This window comes from Eubalaena glacialis, chromosome 17, assembly GCF_028564815.1.
Source record: "Eubalaena glacialis isolate mEubGla1 chromosome 17, mEubGla1.1.hap2.+ XY, whole genome shotgun sequence".
NCBI lineage: Eukaryota > Metazoa > Chordata > Mammalia > Artiodactyla > Balaenidae > Eubalaena > Eubalaena glacialis.
Genome location: NC_083732.1, coordinates 89,055,253 through 89,073,835, shown reverse-complemented (window position 1 = coordinate 89,073,835; position 18,583 = coordinate 89,055,253). Strand labels below are relative to the sequence as shown.

Genomic DNA, 18,583 nt, shown 5'->3' with positions numbered 1-18,583 from the left:
CTTAGTTCCCTGACCAGGGATCGAACCCACACCCCCTGCATCGGAAGTGTGGAGTCTCAACCACTGGACTGCCAGGGAAGTCCCCAGTAAAACCAATTTTTAAAAAACTTAGACAAAGAGTTCATGCAGGCGCCAAGCAAAGAGTCCAGGCAGCTAGTGCTTAAAAGGCCCAAACTCCCCGAAGGCTTTCAGGGAAAGGTTTTTAAAAACAGGGTGAGGGACAGGGTTGTGCGGTGAGTGGTCAGCTTGTGGACATTCTCCTGATTGGCTGATGGTGAGGTAACCGGGAGTCAACATCATCAACTTGCTGGTTCCAACCGGTCTGAGGTCTATGGGCTTGTGGGCAGCAGACAGTTAACTTCTTCCAGTTGGTGTGGGTTTCAGCATCTGCAGATCAGCTCAAGGACATGGCTCAGAATACTCTCTCTAGTCCTTGAGGAGGAACTAAAGGTCCTTGACTTTAATGGCTAAACTATTATTGTCTTGCTTGACTGTTTTCCTTTCTTTCTGCATTTTATCACTTCTCTGATTAAATTTACTCTTTAGATCTCAGGGAAGGATTAGGAGGCTAAAGTTTTTCTACAGACAAGAGGCAGGCAGAGGACATGAGTGTGTGTGTGGCGGGGGTCTGTTCCAAGAAGATCCCGTAGGGTCCTGCTCGGTTACAAAATGTCTACTCAATATTTTGCCCATTTTTAATTGGGTTATTTGTCACTTTATTGTAAAGCTGTAAGAGTGCTTTATATATTCTGGATACAATTCCCTTATCAGATAGATGATTTGCAAATATTTTCCCCCATTCCATGGATTGTCCTTTCAGTTTCCTGATAATGTCCTTTGAAGCACAGAAGTCTTTAACTTTGATAAAGTCCAATTTATCTAATTTTCCTTTTGTGGCTTATGCTTTTAGATTGTTAAGATTTAATCCTACCTTTTCTTCCAAGAATTTCATAGTTTTAACTCTTAAATTTGTCTATGATCCACTTTTGAGTTAATTTTTGTATATGGTGTGATGTAGGGGTCAAACATCATTCTTTTGCATGTGGATATTCAGTTGTATAAGAGATTATTCTTTCAACATTGAATTGTCTTGGCACCTTGTCAAAAATCCATTAACCATAAATGTAAGTTTCATCCTGAACCCGTGATTCTATTCCATCGATCCATGTGTCTTGAACATCCAGCACCACCTTTCCTCAATTAGCGTAGCTTTGTAATAAGTTTTGTAATTGGGAACTGTGAGAGATTCCTCCAACTTCATTCTTTTTTTTTTTAGTGCGTTTAATATTTTATTGCATCTCTATATATTATATGAAATATATGACCACATATTTTTATATTATCATACATACATATATGCTTTGAAAGCAAATGCTCTTCTTTTCTTCCAGTTTTACTGAGATGTAATTGATGTTTGCACTGTATAAGTGTAAGGTGTGCAGCGTAATGATTAGACTCCCATACAACGTGAAACGATGACGGCAGTACGTTTATTGAACATCCATCATCTCATATAGATACAAAATAAAAGAAAAAGGAAAAAAAGTTTTTTTCCTTATACTGAGAACTCTTAGGATTTACTCTTAACTTTCATATATAACATTCAGCAGTTAATTATATTAATCATGTCGTACATTACATCCCTAGTACTTATAACTGCAAGTTTGTACCTTTTGACCACCTTCATCCAATTCCCCCTCCCCCCACCCCTTGCCTCTGGTGACCACAAATCTGATCTTTTCCTATGAGTTTGTTTTCGATGTATAAGTGACCTACAACACTAGGTTAGTTCCAGGTGAACAACATAGTGATGCAATATTTCTGTACATTACAAAATGATCCCCAGGACAAGTCTAGTTACCATCGGTCACTGTAACCGGAAGTGGGGCCCGCTCAGAAGCCAATAAAGAGGCCAGGTGGTGGAAAGGAAAGTTTCTTTGTTTTGGATGCCAGCAACTGGTGGGGGGGTGACACCTGTCCAAAGGCCAACTCCCCCCGCCCCCCACAATCGGGGGCAAGAGCTTTTATAGACAGACGGAGGGGGCTACGTGTAGAAACAGCACAGTCAACTCTGACAGTCATCTTGACATTAGTCTTTGGTGGTCTGACCAGCATCATCTTGATTGTTTTAAGTACAGTTAATCTTCAGTTCCAGGGTCTGTTTGTTCCCTTTTCTTTGAGGCCAGTTCTTGGAATTGTGGCAGCTTATGTCATGGCTACAGCCTGGTCATCATGTAGTTAACTTCTTCCACCTGGCAGGGGTTTCAGTATCTATAAGACAGCTCACAGGATACGGCTCAGAATATGATCTATAGCCCTTGAGAAGGAGCTAAAGGAATTTGACTCTGCTTAATGACTAAACTATTATTATTTGGTCTCCTTTGACTGTTTCCTTTTTTCCTGCATTTTCTCACTTCTCTCTGATTAAACTTATTCTTTGGCTAAAGTTTTTCCACAGACAAAAGGCAGGCTGAGGACACAGGGGGCAAGGACCATAGGGTCCTGCTCCGTTTCATCACCACACAAAGTTATTACAATATTATTGACTATATTCCCAACACTGTATATTTCATACCTGTGACTCATTTATTCTGTAACTGGACATTTGTACCTCTTAATCTCCCTCACCTATTTCACTCATCCCCCACCCCTCTCCTCTCTGGCCACCACCAGTTTGTTCTCTGCATCTATGAGTCTGTTTCTGCTTCGATATGTTTGTTCGTTTGTTTTGCTTTTTATTCCACATAGAAGTGAAATTGCACAGTATTTGTCTTTCACCGTCTGACTTACTCCACTCAGCATAATAACCTCTAAGTCCATCCATGTTGGGACTTCCCTGGTGGTCCAGTGGTAAGGAATCCGCCTTGCAATGCAGGGGACGTGGGTTCGATCCCTGGTCAGGGAACTAAGATCCCACATGCCGCGGGGCAACTAAGCCCGCGTGCCACAATTACTGAGCTTGCCCGCCTCAACTAGAGAGCCCATGCTCCCTGGACCCCATGCGCCACAACTAGAGAGAGAAAACCCGCACGCCACAACTAGAGAGAAGCCTGCATGCCGCAACAAAAGATCTCACATGCCTCAACGAAGATCCCGCATGCCGCAATTAAGACCCAACACAGCCCAAAATAATAAAATCTAAAAACAAACAAAAAAAAGTCGGGACTTCCCTGGTGGCACAGTGGTTAAGAATCCGCCTGCCAATGCAGGGGACACGGGTTCGAGCCCTGGTCCAGGAAAATCCCACATGCTGCGGAGCAGCTAAGCCCATGAGCCACAACTGTTGAGCCTCGTTCTAGAGGCCATGAGCCACAACTACTGAGCGCATGTGCCACAACCACTGAAGCCCGTGCCCTCCAGGGCCCATGTGCCGCAACTACTGAGTCCGCGTGCTGCAACTACTGAAGCCCATGCACCTAGAGCCCGTGCCCCACAACAAGAGGAGCCACCACAATAAGCCCACGCACTGCAACGAAGAGTAGCCCCCGCTCGCCGCAACTAGAGAAAGCCCGCACGCAGCAACGAAGACCCAACGCAGCCAAAAAAAAAAAAAATCCATCCATGTTGTCACAAATGGCAAGATTTCATTCTCTTCTATGGCTGAGTAATACTCCATTGTATATATGTAGCACATCTTCTTTATCCATTCATCTGCCGATAGGTTGTTTCCGTATCTTGGCTATCGTAAATAATGCTGCAATAAACATAGGGGTGCATATATCTTTTCTAATTAGTGTTGTTTTCTTCAGACAAATACTCAGAAGTGAAATTGCTGGATCATATGGTAGCTCTATTTTAATTTTTTGAGGAACCTCCATACTGTTTCCCATAGTGGCTGAACCAATCTACATTCCCACCAACAGTGCACGAGGATTTGCTTTTCTCCACATTCTCACCAACACTTGTTATTTGTTGCCTTTTTATGATGGCCATTCTGACAGGTGTGAGGTGATATCTCATTGTGGTTTTGATTTGCATTTCTCTTATGATTAATGATGCTGAGCATCTTTTCATGCGCCTGCTGGCTGGATGTATGTCTTCTTTAGAGAAATGTCTATTTAGGTCTTCTACCCATTTTTTTTTTTTAATAAATTTATTTATTTATTTTTTTTGGCTGTGTTGGGTCTTCGTTTCTGTGCGAGGGCTTTCTCTAGTTGTGGCGAGCGGGGGCCACTCTTCATCGCGGTGCGCGGGCCTCTCACTATCGCGGCCTCTCCTGTTGCGGAGCACAGGCTCCAGACGCGCAGGCTCAGTAGTTGTGGCTCACGGGCCCAGTTGCTCCGCGGCATGTGGGATCTTCCCAGACCAGGGCTCGAACCCGTGTCCCCTGCATTGGCAGGCAGATTCTCAACCACTGCGCCACCAGGGAAGCCGCTACCCATTTTTTTAACTGGGTTGTTTGTTTTCCTGAGGTTGCATCATATGAGTTCTTTGAATATTTTGGATATTAATCCCTTGTTGGATATAACCTTTGCACATATCTTCTTCCATTCAATAGGCTGCTTTTTCATTTTGTTGATAGTTTCCCTTACTATCAAGTAAAAGTGCAACAACTTTTTAGGTTGATGTAGTCCCATTTATTTATTTTTGCTTTTGTTTCTCTTGCCTGAGGAGACATAGCCAAAAAAAAAAAAAAAATTGCTAAGACTGATGACAAAGAGCGTACTGCCAATGTTTTCTTCTAGGAGATTTATGGCTTCAGGTCTTAACATGTAAGTCTTTAATCCATTTTTAGTTTACTTTTGTATATGGTGTGAGGAAGTAGTCCAGTTTGATTCTTATGCATGTAGCTGTCCAGTTTTCCCAACACCATGTATTGAAGAGGCTGTCTTTTCCCCTTTGTATATTCTCACCTCTTTTGTTGTAGATTAATTGACCATAAGAATGTGGGTTTATTTCTGGGCTCTCTATTCTGTTCCACTGATCTGTGTGTCTGTCTTGATTACTGTAGCTTTGTAGCCAATTTTATTCTTTTTAAAGATTGTTTTGGGGAACTGGCGGTCCAGTGGTTAGGGCTCAGCGCTTTCACTGCCGAGGGCCCGGGTTCAATCCCTTGTTGGGGAACTAAGATCCCACAAGCAGTGTGGTCAAAAAAAAAAGGATTGTTTTGGCTATTCCGGGTCTCCTGCATTTTGTTACGAATATTAGGATTTGTTTGTTAAGTTTTTGCAAAAGGCCAGCTGGAATTTGATAGGCATCACTTGAATCTCTGGATCAGTGTGCAGAGTTCTGCCACGTTAACAACCTAAGTCTTCTGATCCATGAATATTTACTCGCATCTTTAATTTTTTTCAACAGTTTTGTAGTTTTCCATGTAAAAGGCTTGCTTTTTTTTGTTAAACTTATTTCTAAGTATTTTATTCTTTTGATACTATTGTAAATGAAAATTTTTTCTTAATTTCATTTTCAGATTTTTTGCTTCTAGTATATAAAGATACAACTGATTTCTGTATATCGATGTTGTAATCTGCAAAATTTGGTTGAATTTTTTAGTCCTGATGATAGTTTTTTGTGGATTCCTTATGAGTTTCTTTCTTTCCTTTTTAAAAACATTTATTTATTTATTTATTTATTTGGTTGTGCTGGGTCTTAGTTGAGGCAAGCAGGCTCCTTAGTTGCGGCACGTGGGCTCCTTAGTTGTGGCATGCAAACTCTTAGTTGTGGTGTGCATGTGGGATCTCATTCCTTGACCAGGGATCGAACCTGGGTCCCCTGCACTGGGCGTGCAGAGTCTTAACCACTGCGCCACTGGGGAAGTCCCTCCTTATGAGTTTCTAAACATAGAATTGTGTCATCTGAGGGACTTCTCTGGTGGTTCAGTGCCTAAGACTCCACCCTCCCAATGCAGGGGGCCCAGGTTCGATCCCTGGTCAGGGAACTAGATCCCACGTGCCGCAACTAAGAGTTCGCGTGCCACAACTAAGACCCGGCGCAGCCAAATAAATAAATAAATATAAAAAAAAGAAAAGAAAAAGAAAATCAGTTAAAAAAAAAAAATCACATCATCTGAGAATAGAGATAGTTTTACTTCTTTTCCAATCTGGATGCCTTTTATTTCTTCTTCCTGCCTAACTACCCTTGCCAGGACCTGCAGTGCAATAGAAAGCAGACACCTTCGTTTGTGGATCTGCCTGCTTTTCCTCTCTGGATGTTCAAGCCCACGTGCTAACTGGCCCTGGAGCCCGAGCACCCCGGCCTCAGCATCTCTTCGCATCCCTCCGGCTCAAGTCAGCGTGGGGGTGGGGTACGGGGGGCATGGGCACCATGGACGCCTGCAGTGGGGGGTGGGGCGCTGGGGAGCTGCCTTCCCCACAACTTGCCTTTAGAGAATTGGCGCCCTGGTCTCCCGGCCACAACACGTACCCGCTCAGTGCTTTGGCTCAGCGCTCTCAGAATGTTTTTCAAAGGGAATATCAAGGGCTGGCTCGGGGATGTCAACGAGGGGTCAGGTAGGGAATCTTCTGCAATCTGCTTTCTAAAGAGCTCGGCTTTCCTGCCTCTCTTGCAAAACGAGGGGAATTTCCAGGCTGGTTTGCCACCTGCCTTTCACTTAGCTCATACAGTTACGCAGACAGAAACCTACCTCCTCCTGGGTGGTCCTGCCGAGGAAGGTCCTGCCTTCTTCCCCCACTGGCCTGGCTTGAGGTTTTCTGAGAGGGTCAGACGTCCAGGAGACTCTTCTACGCAGGTTGGAAGTGGGTCAGGGAAGCACCCTGCTCAGGAGCTGGAGGTGGGGGCCTGGGAGACGGAAGGGTCATGGGGAGTACGACATGGAGAGTCTCCAAGAGAATGACCGGCTCTCCCCCAGGCAAGGAAAGATTAACCAGTGCTGTGCGTGCAAAGGCTGAACAGTCCTAAATGCTTCAGAGAGGAGACGAAAGAGGATTTCACAACGCCTGCAGCTGTGACACACAAGAACCAACTCAACTTAAGCAAGAAATTGTGGGCCCACATAACTTGCAAGTCCAAGGGGTTTAGTTTCGGGTACAGCTGGATCCAGGAGATCCCAGAATGCTCTCGGAGTGCTGCCTCTCTCCACCCCTCGCTCTGCTTGCCTCTGCGATGCCTTCATTCTCTGGTGTGCACCCTGAGTAGTTTGGGTATTTTTTATAGCTCTTGGGATGACTGACACCGCCGAGACAAATCTCTATTGGATCCTGACTTGCTCCACAGGGCCAGGGCTCCCAGTTCCATCACCACGGGCAGGAGGATGGGCACCACGGCTGGATTAGCCGGGGCACCCACCCAGCCAAAGGGTGGAAGGCAGGGGCCTGGGACTGACAGCCCACTAGAACGATAGGGGCCTCTGAGCCCCTGGAAAGTGCAGTGGAGAGTACGTGGCCCCACTGAGGTGGGCAGCACCCCAAGACAGTGTGGGCCTGGTCCAAGAGTGGCCGATTCTGGAATTGCTGATGACCTGCACCCGCTCCCTCACCAGAGGCCCAGTCACTCCCACACTCCCATCCACTGGCCCCATTCCCCACGGAAGCGAGGAGGTCCCTTTGAATCCATGGAGGGGAGGGAGCCCCTGAAAGGACTCATCCCTTGTCCCCAAGTTAGGCAGTGGGCCTCTGAGCTGGCGCAGATGAGGGGTGTGACCTTCCCCTCACCCAGGTGTTGTCACACTCATGCCCGCGTCGGAACCCACACCTGCCTAGGGACCCCGGTGGGCTGACGAGCCCAGGACTGAAGGAAGGTGAAGGCCCCACCTCTACTTGCTCAACCAGAGCCGGTGAGCCTCGTCCCTCTCCGCCTTGGGGGAGTGGCCGCACCCCTGCGGAGGGGCTGCGTGTGGTAGGGCACACCCTGGCTGGCTCTTCTCTGGTTTCCAGAGAACCTGAGCCACAGACCACAGAGGGCCCGTGGCTCAGCTCTGTTCTCACACAGGGGACGGTGCCTTCGGTCCTGCCTTGGACACCGCCTCCCTTCTGGGGTCTCCTTCAAGTTCCTCACCACCCCGGGCCTGAGAGACCCTTTGGGCAGGGCTGTGAGCTTGAGCGGCTGGCCACCTGCTGTCCAGCTGGAGGCGTGGGTGCCCGGATAGGGCCCTGGGGGGACGCTCAGCTCTGAGGGGCTGGCGTGGCGGGCCGCCCTGCTTCCCGGCCACTGGCCTCACGCCTGGACGCCGTGACGGGAAGGGTGTGCCGAGCGGCTCTCCAGGACTTGGCCCCGAGGCGTCTTCCTCCCCTGGTTGTTTGGGCTCCTGCCTTGTTCCCTTCGGGGAGCTGACCGGACGCCCTGGAGACGCCAAAGGGCAGGGGCTCTCTCAAGCCACCCCTGCAGTCCTGGCCTCCGGGGCTCAAGGCCACCCACCCGCTTCGGGAGACTGTGCCTTGCTTCCCGGGGCCCTGGTGCCTGGCACATGTGGCGCAGACACACACGCCGGCACGGAGGCTCCACAGACGCCCAACGTGAGGGAAGGCAGGAAGGAAGTGGGGGGAGGCTCCCCCAGCCTCCGGCCCCAGGGGGGGCAGGGGAGGGGTGAGGGCAGTGTCAGAGAGGCGAGGGGAGGGCACGCGGAGGCCGGGGGCCGCACCACCCCCATCACGCCCTCGGCCTCCCCCCTCTGACTCTCCGGAGGTGGCGTCCACAGCTCACACCCGCCTGCCGGCGCCCCCTCCCCAGCCCTATCAGGTCAGGGGCCCGGGTGGTTAGCACCCTGGAAGGCGGTGGCTTTCTGCCTTAAGGGCTGGGCTGTGTCTGGGCCACGTGGGAGCCTGGTCCCACCACATGCCTGATGGCGGGTCAAGGCCTGGGGATCTTTCCCTCCCGCCAGGAAGTCCCTCAGCTCAGCCGGTCCTGCCAAGGCCAGGCCGGGGAGGAAGACCTTGAGAAGCCTCCGCGCAGCCCGAGTCAAGGACAGCTGGCTTCAGAAGCTTAGAAAGGGCATCCGGAGAGGGCTGGCCAGCAGGGCAGGAGCCGCTCCGACCACTGCCCACGCCCGGCCCCTGGGGGCTGCAGGGCCCCCTGTGGAAGCAGGGCACCTTGTCTGTGAGGATGGGCTCTCAGTACCACGCCAGTCACACTGGCTCACGGCTCAGGTGTCCTGCCCCCCGGGGAGCCTGTGTCCCCCCCAGGCCTCTGCTCCCCACCTGCCCAGGAGGCACAGAGGAGGCGGCAGAAGCTCAGGCCCCGGCCCCGCGGCAGCCTCCGTCTGAATCCCCTCGGACCCTCCTGGCCCTGCTGGCCCGCGCACACTCCAGTCCCCAGCAGCCCGCGCGTGGGGGCCCCGGTGCAGGACAGCCTGTGTTTGGCGCTGAGCTCCCTGCAGACACCACCAAGCAAACGCCTGGACCGCTGTCCCAGGGTGGGGCCAGAGCGCAGAGCGTGGCCTGCTCAGAGCCAGGGCGATCTGCCAGCAGCCCCAGGAGAAGGCAGCCACTGTCGCATCTGTGTGAATAAAGGGTTTGAGGCCTTTGCAGGTTTGATCACAGGAGCTACAAACGAGGCTGGTGGTTTGGGGGAGGGGACCACGTCCTTGAGCAGAAGAATCCCAAGATCGGCTGGACCCTCACACCCCAGTCTCTTCTAAGTCCTACTCGCTGAGCCCTTTCTGTACCAGGACCTGGCAACAAGCCCCTGGCACAAATCCCCCGGTAGGATCCTCCCATAAAGCAGCGGGTAAGTGTGCCACACCCAGGCCACAAAGGCAGCGACTACGAGGCAGCCCATGCGGCCTGACCCTCGTGCCTGGCTGGCTCGGCCCACCACACTGCCTCTGACTGCCGTAGCCTGTGTGGGTCCTTGGCCTACACTCCAGGCCCTGGGGCTGGCCTTCACCCTCCCTCCGGGCAGTTCTGTATGTGTATCTGTGTTTAAGAGCAGGTTCCATGACCCCCAGGATCTGTGACAGTGCCCCAGGGAGTGGGACAGGCCCCTGCTGAACAGGTCAGGCTACCGCTCTAGCTCAGGGGAGGTCTATCTACACAGCAAGAGTTTTTCCTGGGATTAGCTCCAACTCATGGAATAAACATGCTTTATTGTACAAATCCCACACAGGTCCTGGGCCTGGGCCAAATCCACATCCCCAGCCGAGCCCTGGCTCCGAGCCTGCTCTGTGGTCCCAACCCTGGCCCGCAGTGCCAGGTTCTCCGGTGGAGTACGCAGGCATCCGCGAGCAGGCTGCTGGTAGGGTGGGCCTCCCTGGGCTGTGGGCACGCAGGCACTGTGGCAACCCCAACCTGAAGACAAGTGGAGTGGAGTGGAGTCCCCACCTGCTCAGGCTTAGGGGCCACAGAGGTCCACACAGTCCTTCCCGCTGCGGAACACATGGTAGATGCTGGTGGGAGGGAACATGGCCATGGCACCGAGCAGAGAGCCCACCTGGATGGCCACGCCAGCTGCCAGCAACGACTGCTGGCCCCCTCCATGCAGCAGGGAGCTGGAAGCCACCTTCACGTATGAGAACACGCCAAGACACAGAACCCACGACACCACCTGGGAAGGTGGACACAGTAGCAGGCTGAGCGTGAAATGCCCCTGCTCTAGGGCGAACCCCCTCCCTACTGCCACCCTCTTTGCTTCACTATCCCCCGACATACTTACCACAAGGACCACCCCTGCAGAGGTGCCCACCAGAGGTGGGCAGGGGCTCAGGATTGCCAGCGCCATCAGGTAGGCCCCAAAGAGCATGCCCAGCAGGGAGAGACTGCCCAGCCCTGCCAGGGACCTGCCAGGGGTGAGCAAAAACTCAGGGCTCAGGCCCAGGCTCTGAGCCAGGCCTGAGCCAGACCCAGGCTCTCACCCCTAAGTCCCACCCTGGGCTGCCTGCATATACCTGCATAGAACACCCATGGCCAGGAAGCAGGCGAGGGGGTTGGCGGCACTGCCCAGCACCACAGCCAAGTGGTAGGCTGGGCGCCCATAGGGCAAGCAGGAATAGCTCTGCACAGCAGGCAACACGCCATTGGTCAGAGCGTTGGTGACGGCCAGCAGGCCCAGCAGGCAGACACCACGGGTGGAGAGCAGCCGATGGGCCGCAGGTTCTGGGCTGCGGGTGGTGCCTGCCGCCTTGCTGGGAGACTCCTGCAGGGGTGAGGCCTCTTCCTCTTCCTCCACTCCTGGGGCTCCCACCTGCAGGCCAGGCGCTGGGCCTCCTGTAGGTACAGATGGTGGTGACGGCAATAGCACCAGGAGACCCTGAAAGGCGGCAGCTGAAACGACTAATAAGGCGGACAAGACCCCAAAAAAAGTGCTGGCAGGAAAACGCTCTGGGAAGTCAATGGGGGGCCCAGGAGTGCCATTGGTGGGGGTTGGTGGGCACTCGAGGCGACCCACACCCTGCACTAGGGCCAGCACACAGGGCAGCAGGGCACTGAGGCCCTGACCCAGGAAGAAGGACCGCAAGAAGGAAGGCGGCAAGCGGCTCAGGAAGGGCAGGAAAGTGACATTCGAAGCACAACAGGCCAGCGCCAGCACGAAGGACAGAGCAAGGAAGGCCACGGAGTGCTCCTGCCCCGCCACTGCCGCCACGTGGGGCCACAGAGGGGCCAGCAGGGCCGTGCCCACCACGCTCAGCGCCTGCACCACTTGGATGGGGGCCCGCTCGCCCTTGTTCGGGGCCAGCCGCCTCCACAGGGTCACCACCAGCAGACCCAGGTTCCCCAGCGCCACAAGCACAGAGAGGTAGGAGGGGAGACTCCAACCTGCAAGGGAAAAAAGGAGGAAGCCGTGTCAGGGGCAGGATGTGCAGGTCCAGAGAGCAGCTGCAGCCCACCTCCCCAGCACGCAGCCTCGCCCCCTGCCCACATCGACTCACCCTCGGGGAGGTCTTTCACCACCACAGGCAGCTCCACCCAGATCCCGTTGATGGTAGCCCATGAGCCCATGCCAAAGAGGGCTACCAGCACGTGGGTCAGCACCAGACGGCCCAGCGGGGGTGCTGCCATTTAGCCCAAGGCTGGAGCCTCCAAGACAGGGCAAAGGTCACAGCCAGCTCTTCTTTCCCCACCTAGGTGCAAAAAAGATGCTTCAGTTCCTCCGGGAACTGAAGACTTCGTCTAGCTTGAAGGAAAGAGACATGCATGCAGAATCACAAGAGAGAGACACAGAACCATTGTCAGGACAGGACCAGACGGCCAAGACCAGGGAAACTGGGGGGATGCCGGGGGTGGGGGATGGGGAGGAGAAGGGACCAAGCACACCGGCGGCGTGTGCCGGGATCACGACACAGCAAAGGCCGGCAGGCAGGGAAGCAAGAAGACGCCGAAGCCCAGGGAAGGATGACGAAAGAGGGAGATGATCATCGGGTGTGAGTCACCGAGGCCGCCACAGTACTCACCCCCACGGATACGGGACAAGGACTCCGGGACAGGTCCACCTCTCAGGCGCCAAGCACACCTCTGCGGCTTCTGCGAGACCCCGGACAGCGGAGCCAAGTCGGGGCTGGGGGTGTGGCCGCGGCGGGCACCGCCCCTCGCTGCGTCAGCGACGGGGCGGAGAGCCGACCGGTGCTCTGGGGTGCCTGCGCTTCCCGGTCCTGAACCCGCGCGCTCCCTGACCCGGCGACCGGCCGTCCCGCCACACTTCGAGGGCGCCGCCTCCGGCCCAGGGTCGAGGCCCCAGCCCAGAACCGGTGGGGCCGGAAAACGCAGCCGAGAGGGAGCGAGGACTCCAACTCACCCGCCGGGACTCGGAGAAACCACCCGCGGGCGCGCCCCAGCGCCTGATACCCCGCTCCGGAAATCGAGTGGGGAGTCCGGGGGCCGGGAGGGCCTGCCCGGGGCCCTGACCCCGCCCCCTGAGGCAAGCCGCGCCTCCGCCGGCCCCACCCCTTCCGCCACAGGAGCCGCCTCTTCCGCTCCCCCTGGGCGGAACTGGGAACGCGGCGAGTGGCTATGGCGCCGGTTGTGGCCCGCCGGCGGGCCCGGCAAAGGGTCCGGATCTTGCCGCTGGCCGGGGCGCGGAGCCGCTCGGCGGAGGACTGGTGGTGGGATCGGCTGGCGCCGAGCGGCTCCGGTTACCACCTGCTGCAGTCGGACAGCATGCTGCTGGTGTTGCCAGGCCCGGGGCCCGCCCGACCCCGCGCGCAGAGGCGTGCCGCCCGCCGTGCTCAGCTGCTGCGGCTCCACGGGGCCCGCGCCGCTGAGGCCAAGGCCAAGCCCAGGACCGCACCCGCACCCGCACCCGCGCCCGTACCGCAGCAGGAGCCCGACCCGGGCTGGGGCGACCGCATTCCCTTGGAAATCCTGCTGCAGATTTTCGGGCTGCTGGTGGCGGCGGATGGGCCTATACCCTTCCTTGGCAGGTACCCCAGGACCATCGCGTACAGCGCCGGGTCTCAAGCTGACCTCTTAGGCACTCATCGGGTGGCTGAGCGCCCACACACGCGTCCCAGAGAGCGCAGTCTCTCAGGGCGTCCAGTTGGAACCCCAGGGGCCCGACTTTGAACTGAGGGGTCCGCAGCGTTGTGAGAGTTGGCGGGGGGCAGGTCCCTCCTCTTAGAAAACCCCATAGCGATCGACCACAAATGGCCCGGCCCCTCAGCAGAGATTTTCTCCCAGGGCTGCACGCGTGTGCCGCCGCTGGCACGAGGCCGCCTCCCAGCCCGCGCTCTGGCACACTCTCACCCTGTCACCCCCGCTGGCTGGCCGCCCCGCCAAGAGTGGGACCAAGACTGAGAAGAAGCTCCTTGCTTCCCTGGAGTGGCTTATGCCCAGTCGGTGAGCAGTTCCATTTGTTTCTTATCCCCTCACTCCATTTGTGTGTTGTGTGATAAGCCCCAGGTCCCCTCCTGCATCCCTGCACGAAGGTGATGGGTGGGGAGAAGGCTGGCAGAAGGGGCAGCGTGGGAACACTGTGCAGCTCTGCCTCTGCTGTCGGCCCAGGTTCTCACAGCTCCAGAGGCTGACTCTCATCCACTGGAAGTCCCAGGTACACCCTGTGTTGAAGGTGAGAGCTCGAGGCTGCCCTGCACGCCAGCCATGACACTCTGGGGTTACCCAGTACTTCCAGGGAGTGGGTCAGGTACCGTGGGGCCCAGCGATGCCCCATGAAGATGCCTGCTTGGTTCTCCTTTCCTGGCGTGTCTTCCAGCAGGGAGGTGTGAGAGGTGGGAGCACCCAGGTAGGCCTGGCATGGCCAGAAAGGAGACCATTGCTGAGGCAGTAAAGTGCGGTTGGCACCAGCCATTGGTCTCTTTCCCTTGTGGACCACAGCCTGCCCTCCCCCAACCCCAACTGGCTCTCTGTCTTCCACAGCTTGTTAGCGAGTCCTGTCCCCGGCTCACCTTCCTCAAGCTTTCCGATTGCCACGGTGTGACCCCTGACACTCTGATCATGCTAGCCAAAGCCTGCCCCCAGCTCCACAGCCTGGACATACAGCACTCCATGGTGAGCCCAGGAGTCCCCAGGGGCCCCAAGGAAGCCTGGGCTGAGTTGACCGGTGCCTCTGTGCTGGGTCTCCAGGTGGAGTCCACGGCTGTGGTAAGCTTCTTGGAGGAGGCGGGGCCCCGAATGCGGAAGCTGTGGCTGACCTACAGCTCCCAGACGACAGCTGTCTTGGGTGCACTGCTGGTAGGTTGGTCATGGGCAGGTTGGTGCTGGGCAGGAGCAGAGCTGGGTGCTGAACCAGGGACTGCCAGGCCTCCGACCCTGTGTTCTCCCCCACCTCTCCAGGGCAGCTGCTGCCCACAACTCCAGCTCCTGGAGGTGAGCACTGGCCTCAACCACAACAGCACTCCCCTCCAGCTGCCTGTCGAGGCCCTGCAGAAAGGCTGCCCCCAGCTGCAGGTACCTGCCGCCCCACCTCTTCCACCTGTCACCCCCCTCCCCACCTGCAGCCTGGGCCTCGCTCCCAGGTGCTGCGGCTGCTGAACCTGATGTGGCTGCCCAAGCCTTCCGGGCGAGCGATCACTCCCGGCCCAGGCTTCCCCCGCCTTGAAGAGCTCTGCCTCGCCAGCTCCACCTGCAACTTTGTGAGCAACGAGGTCCTGGACCGCCTGCTCCACGGCTCCCCTCACCTGCGCTTGCTGGATCTCCGTGGCTGTGCTCGAATCACACCTGCTGGCCTGCATGATCTGCCATGTCAGGGTCAGCACTCCCCGGGTGGTGGCTGGGCAGGTGGGATGTGGGGATTCTTGCCCACCCCACAGCTCATGCCCATTCCTCTCACCTCCAGAGCTGGAGCAGCTTCACCTGGGCCTGTATGGCATGTCGGACCGGCTGACTCTAGCCAAGGAGGGCAGCCTTCTGTTAACTCAGAAGTGGTGCCACACTCTGCAAGAGCTGGACTTGAGTGGCCAGGGCTTCAGTGAGAAGGACCTGGAGCAGGCCTTAGCTGCCTTCTCAGGCACCCCTGGGGGCTCACACCTGGCACTGTGCTCCCTCAACCTCCGGGGCACCCGGGTCACACCAAGCACAGTCAGGTCAGCATCCCCACCCCCGCCAGTTCCTTGGAGCCAGTATGGCTTGATCCCCTGTCCTGCCTGACTTGCCAGCTCCAGGGGTCTGAAAAGGGAGCCCATACTGGCCCAGCCCCTGCTTGGGGTTGGCCTTAGGGACACCAAGGGTACTGGGCTTGGGCCTTGATGGCTGTAGGTGGCAGAGCCAGCTGCGGTGCAAGGGTAGAGAGGGCTCCTTAGACTGGCTCAGCCATGCTGTGCCTGGGTCTTCTTGGGGCCAGTGGCTCAACCTCCCATGGCCTGCACTGCTCCCACAGCTCTGTGATCAGCAACTGCCCAGGTCTGCTGTACCTCAACCTGGAGTCCTGCCGCTGCCTTCCCCGGGGCCTGAAGCGGGCCTACAGGGGCCCAGAGGAAGTCCAGTGGTGCCTGCAGCAGCTGCTCACCAGCCTCCCCCCTCCCAGCTAGGCAGCTCCAGCCAGCCAGCCCTGCCCTGACCCCTTTCCCATTTTTGGATGTTTGAGCATTTTGTTACAATAAAACATTTTTAGGAACTCATGTGTGGTCTTTGGGATCCCAGTGAGAGGCTAGGGGTTGTCTCTGAGGGAACTACTTGGGGCTAGAACTGGCCCAGAACCTGTGTGTTGTGGCGTTGGGGGCAGCCCCCCCAGGGCTCCTGAGTCAGCCTGTGGCCGTGCCTTTCCTGCTCAATCCTGGGCTCAAATCTTGGACTGAGTGTGAGTGTGAGTGAGTGTGTGTGTGTGTGTGTGTGTGCGCTTTCCACCCTCAGGGACACTAAGGCGAGCTGTCTGTGATTGTATATGAGGCTCCGACCCGGGCAGAGGCGGCAATGGAGAAGGGGAGGCCATGCTCAGCCACGGGGCTCGTCGTGGGGCACCTGCCTACAGATTCCTCTCCAGCTCAGGCCTGGGATGTCCCACTACCCCACCCTGCAGGTGAGGACTGTGAACCAGGCTGTACAGGGGGCCTCCAGTGGGGTGGGGCCTAGCGGGGAAGTGCACGCCCACCGCAGGGCCGGGCCGGGCGACTCCCTGGAGAAGGGATGATCAACAGGACGGTCCCTTCTAGAACCCGCCGCCCAGAGCTTCTAGAACCCGGCGTAGCCCAGCCTAGACCGCCACTTGGTGTCGCTCCCCCGCCTTCGCCTGAGAACTGCTCCTTCCTGGACCGCAGCCCTGAAGGCTTTATTCTCCCAGGTATGAGTGTGGCTTTATTCTCCCAGGTATGAGTGTGGCTTTATTCTCCCAGGTATGAGTGTGGCTGTGAGCAGTGAGCAGTGGGCAGTGGCAACAGACGAACCGCACAGCCGACGGTCTGTACCCGACCCAGGCCCCCAAGGGCCGGCTCAGCGGCCTGCCTGCGACCTCCGGCAGCAAGCCCTTCCAGCTCTGGGCCCAAGGACTCTTCTGCACCGAGCGCAACCTGGCCAAGCGCCTCAAGAACAACAGTTTCTACCCGTTCACGCAGCAGCAGCCCAACGGTGAGGGCGACACTCAGTTGCGCGGGGACCAGAACCCGGCGGAGCGGGGACGCGGGGCGGGGACTGGAATCTGAACGGGGCGGGGCCGGGCCGGCTGCGGCCTGCGTGGGCGCTGCAACTGCCGGCTGGACCCGGACTGCGGCCCCGGGCCCTGCGGGCGGCGGGCTGTTCCGGGCCCAAGCCCTGGCACTTCCACCTCGGGCTGCGAGCAGGGGCCCGGTATCCTCACGCGCCCCCGCCGCGCCGCCCCCAGTCTTCGTGCTCGAGTACTACCTGGACACGCTGTGGAAGGGGACGCTGCTCTTCCTCGTCTGCTTCTTCCTCGTCAGCTTCGGGCTTGTGAGCGAGGTCTGAGCTCCTGGGCCCGCCCCCCACGGCCTTCCTACCCTGGGGGCCGGACCCCCACTCGGTGCCCCGCCCCCGGGTCCCGCGGCGGCTCAGGAAGTCCCCGCGGCGCCCACAGGTGCAGAAGCAGGAGACTTGGGGCTTCCCAGCCTACGGCGTGGGCGTGGGCCTGTGGCTCATGATCTCCTCGCTGCCGCGGCGCCGCCTGGTGCTGAACCACGTGCGCGGCGTGTACCACTTCTCCATCCAGGGCCGCACCGTGTGTCAGGGCCCCATGCACCTGGTCTACGTGCGCATGGCGCTCAGCTCCGACGGTGACGCACAGGGCGGGCCGCGGACTGGGGGATGGCGTGCAGGGGACGGGGAAGCCACGTGGAGAGGGGAGGAGCAGACAACTGGCCCAAGCCCCCGCCCCCGGAGCCCCCGCCCCCGGAGCCCCCGCCCCCGGAGCCCCCGCCCCCGGAGCCCCCGCCCCCGGCTCTCCAGAGACCTGGGGCTGAGCGGCTTGCTCCTTGCCAGCCTACGGAAGATGCTTCTTCCAGCTGGTTCTGTGCGGCCACAAGCTGGAGCCGCTGGTGTTGGTGCAGCTGTCGGAGCGCTACGAGGTGGGTCCCGCCCAGCCCTCCATGGGGTCCCAGACACGCTCCCTTCCCCTCCTTGGTTCAACGTGACGCCAGCCACTGTTTAGGGTCTTAAGATAGGGCCATTTCGCAGGTGGAGAGTGCATACAACGGGGTCCTGGCCCAGGCCCTCAAGCTGGGAGCCGGCGGAGAGGGCGCCGGGGCTGACGGGCAGGGCTGGAGGTGCGGTCTGGCCAAGGGGAGGGGACGCCTCCGGCGCAGCTCTTGTTCGGGCAAGAGCTGACCGCCACCCGCTCGCACAGCAAATGGAATACCTCGGCCGTCATATTGCCCGGAAGCTCAACATTAACTACTTCGACTGCCTGGCCACGTCGTACCGGCACGTGGTCCGCCACTGGCCGCCGGGGGTCGCCGTCAGCCCGGGCATCCTGCTGCGCAAGACCGGTGCCTAGGACAACCGGAACTCTCAGTCCGCCCAGGACCTGTGATGCTGCCAGCTGGCTCCCACCCCTCCCCCCCCCCCCCCCCCCCGGGACTGCATTCTCCCTTCCCCTCCAATCTTCCACCTCCACCCGACCACTGGCCTTCTTCTCAATAAAGCGACCTCCTGCTTCAAGCCTGCTCATTTCCTCCGTGCGGTGGGGGCTGCCGCCCCAAGGCCCTCCCGTGGTGCACACCTCGCAGGGCCTCAGGGAGCCTTTCAGGGAGCAACCCCGGAGTTTGGGTTGGAAGATGGAGGTCGCAGTGGGACTGAGGGTGACAAGTAGCCAGGCCTCTAGAACACGTGTGGGACACACTGCCTCTCTTGGTCAGTAG

General features: G+C 57.4%; 3 protein-coding genes across 6 annotated transcripts; 2 read left to right on the top strand and 1 right to left on the bottom strand.

The window, feature by feature from the left end:
- Positions 1-9,922: 9,922 nt before the first annotated feature.
- Positions 9,923-12,751, bottom strand: SLC52A2 (solute carrier family 52 member 2). Of its 2 annotated transcripts, none has more exons than XM_061172051.1 (5): positions 12,281-12,751; positions 11,759-11,950; positions 10,778-11,645; positions 10,546-10,669; positions 9,923-10,462 (listed from the first exon to the last, which is right to left on the bottom strand). In XM_061172051.1, exons 2-5 carry the CDS (start codon positions 11,886-11,888, stop codon positions 9,923-9,925), a joined length of 1,662 nt encoding a protein of 553 aa, XP_061028034.1. In that variant the 5' UTR covers positions 11,889-11,950; positions 12,281-12,751. The 2 variants fall into 2 exon arrangements, with proteins under 2 accessions (XP_061028034.1, XP_061028035.1); XM_061172052.1 differs by having other exon boundaries at positions 10,124-10,437; positions 12,281-12,750.
- FBXL6 (F-box and leucine rich repeat protein 6) lies at positions 12,300-15,894 on the top strand. Of its 3 annotated transcripts, none has more exons than XM_061172039.1 (9): positions 12,305-13,246; positions 13,503-13,661; positions 13,827-13,890; positions 14,199-14,330; positions 14,406-14,513; positions 14,616-14,729; positions 14,834-15,029; positions 15,118-15,364; positions 15,658-15,894. In XM_061172039.1, the coding sequence occupies exons 1-9, from the start codon at positions 12,837-12,839 to the stop codon at positions 15,806-15,808; spliced, it is 1,581 nt and encodes a 526-aa protein (XP_061028022.1). In that variant the 5' UTR covers positions 12,305-12,836; the 3' UTR covers positions 15,809-15,894. The 3 variants fall into 3 exon arrangements, with proteins under 3 accessions (XP_061028020.1, XP_061028022.1, XP_061028021.1); XM_061172038.1 differs by having other exon boundaries at positions 12,306-13,246; positions 14,798-15,029; XM_061172037.1 differs by having other exon boundaries at positions 12,300-13,246; positions 14,199-14,729; positions 14,798-15,029.
- Positions 15,895-16,272: 378 nt separating this feature from the next.
- On the top strand, positions 16,273-18,370 carry TMEM249 (transmembrane protein 249). The gene is made up of 7 exons (XM_061171747.1): positions 16,273-16,296; positions 16,465-16,557; positions 16,691-16,841; positions 17,095-17,189; positions 17,305-17,500; positions 17,706-17,791; positions 18,070-18,370. The coding sequence occupies exons 1-7, from the start codon at positions 16,273-16,275 to the stop codon at positions 18,217-18,219; spliced, it is 795 nt and encodes a 264-aa protein (XP_061027730.1). The 3' UTR covers positions 18,220-18,370.
- The last annotated feature ends 213 nt before the right edge of the window (positions 18,371-18,583 follow it).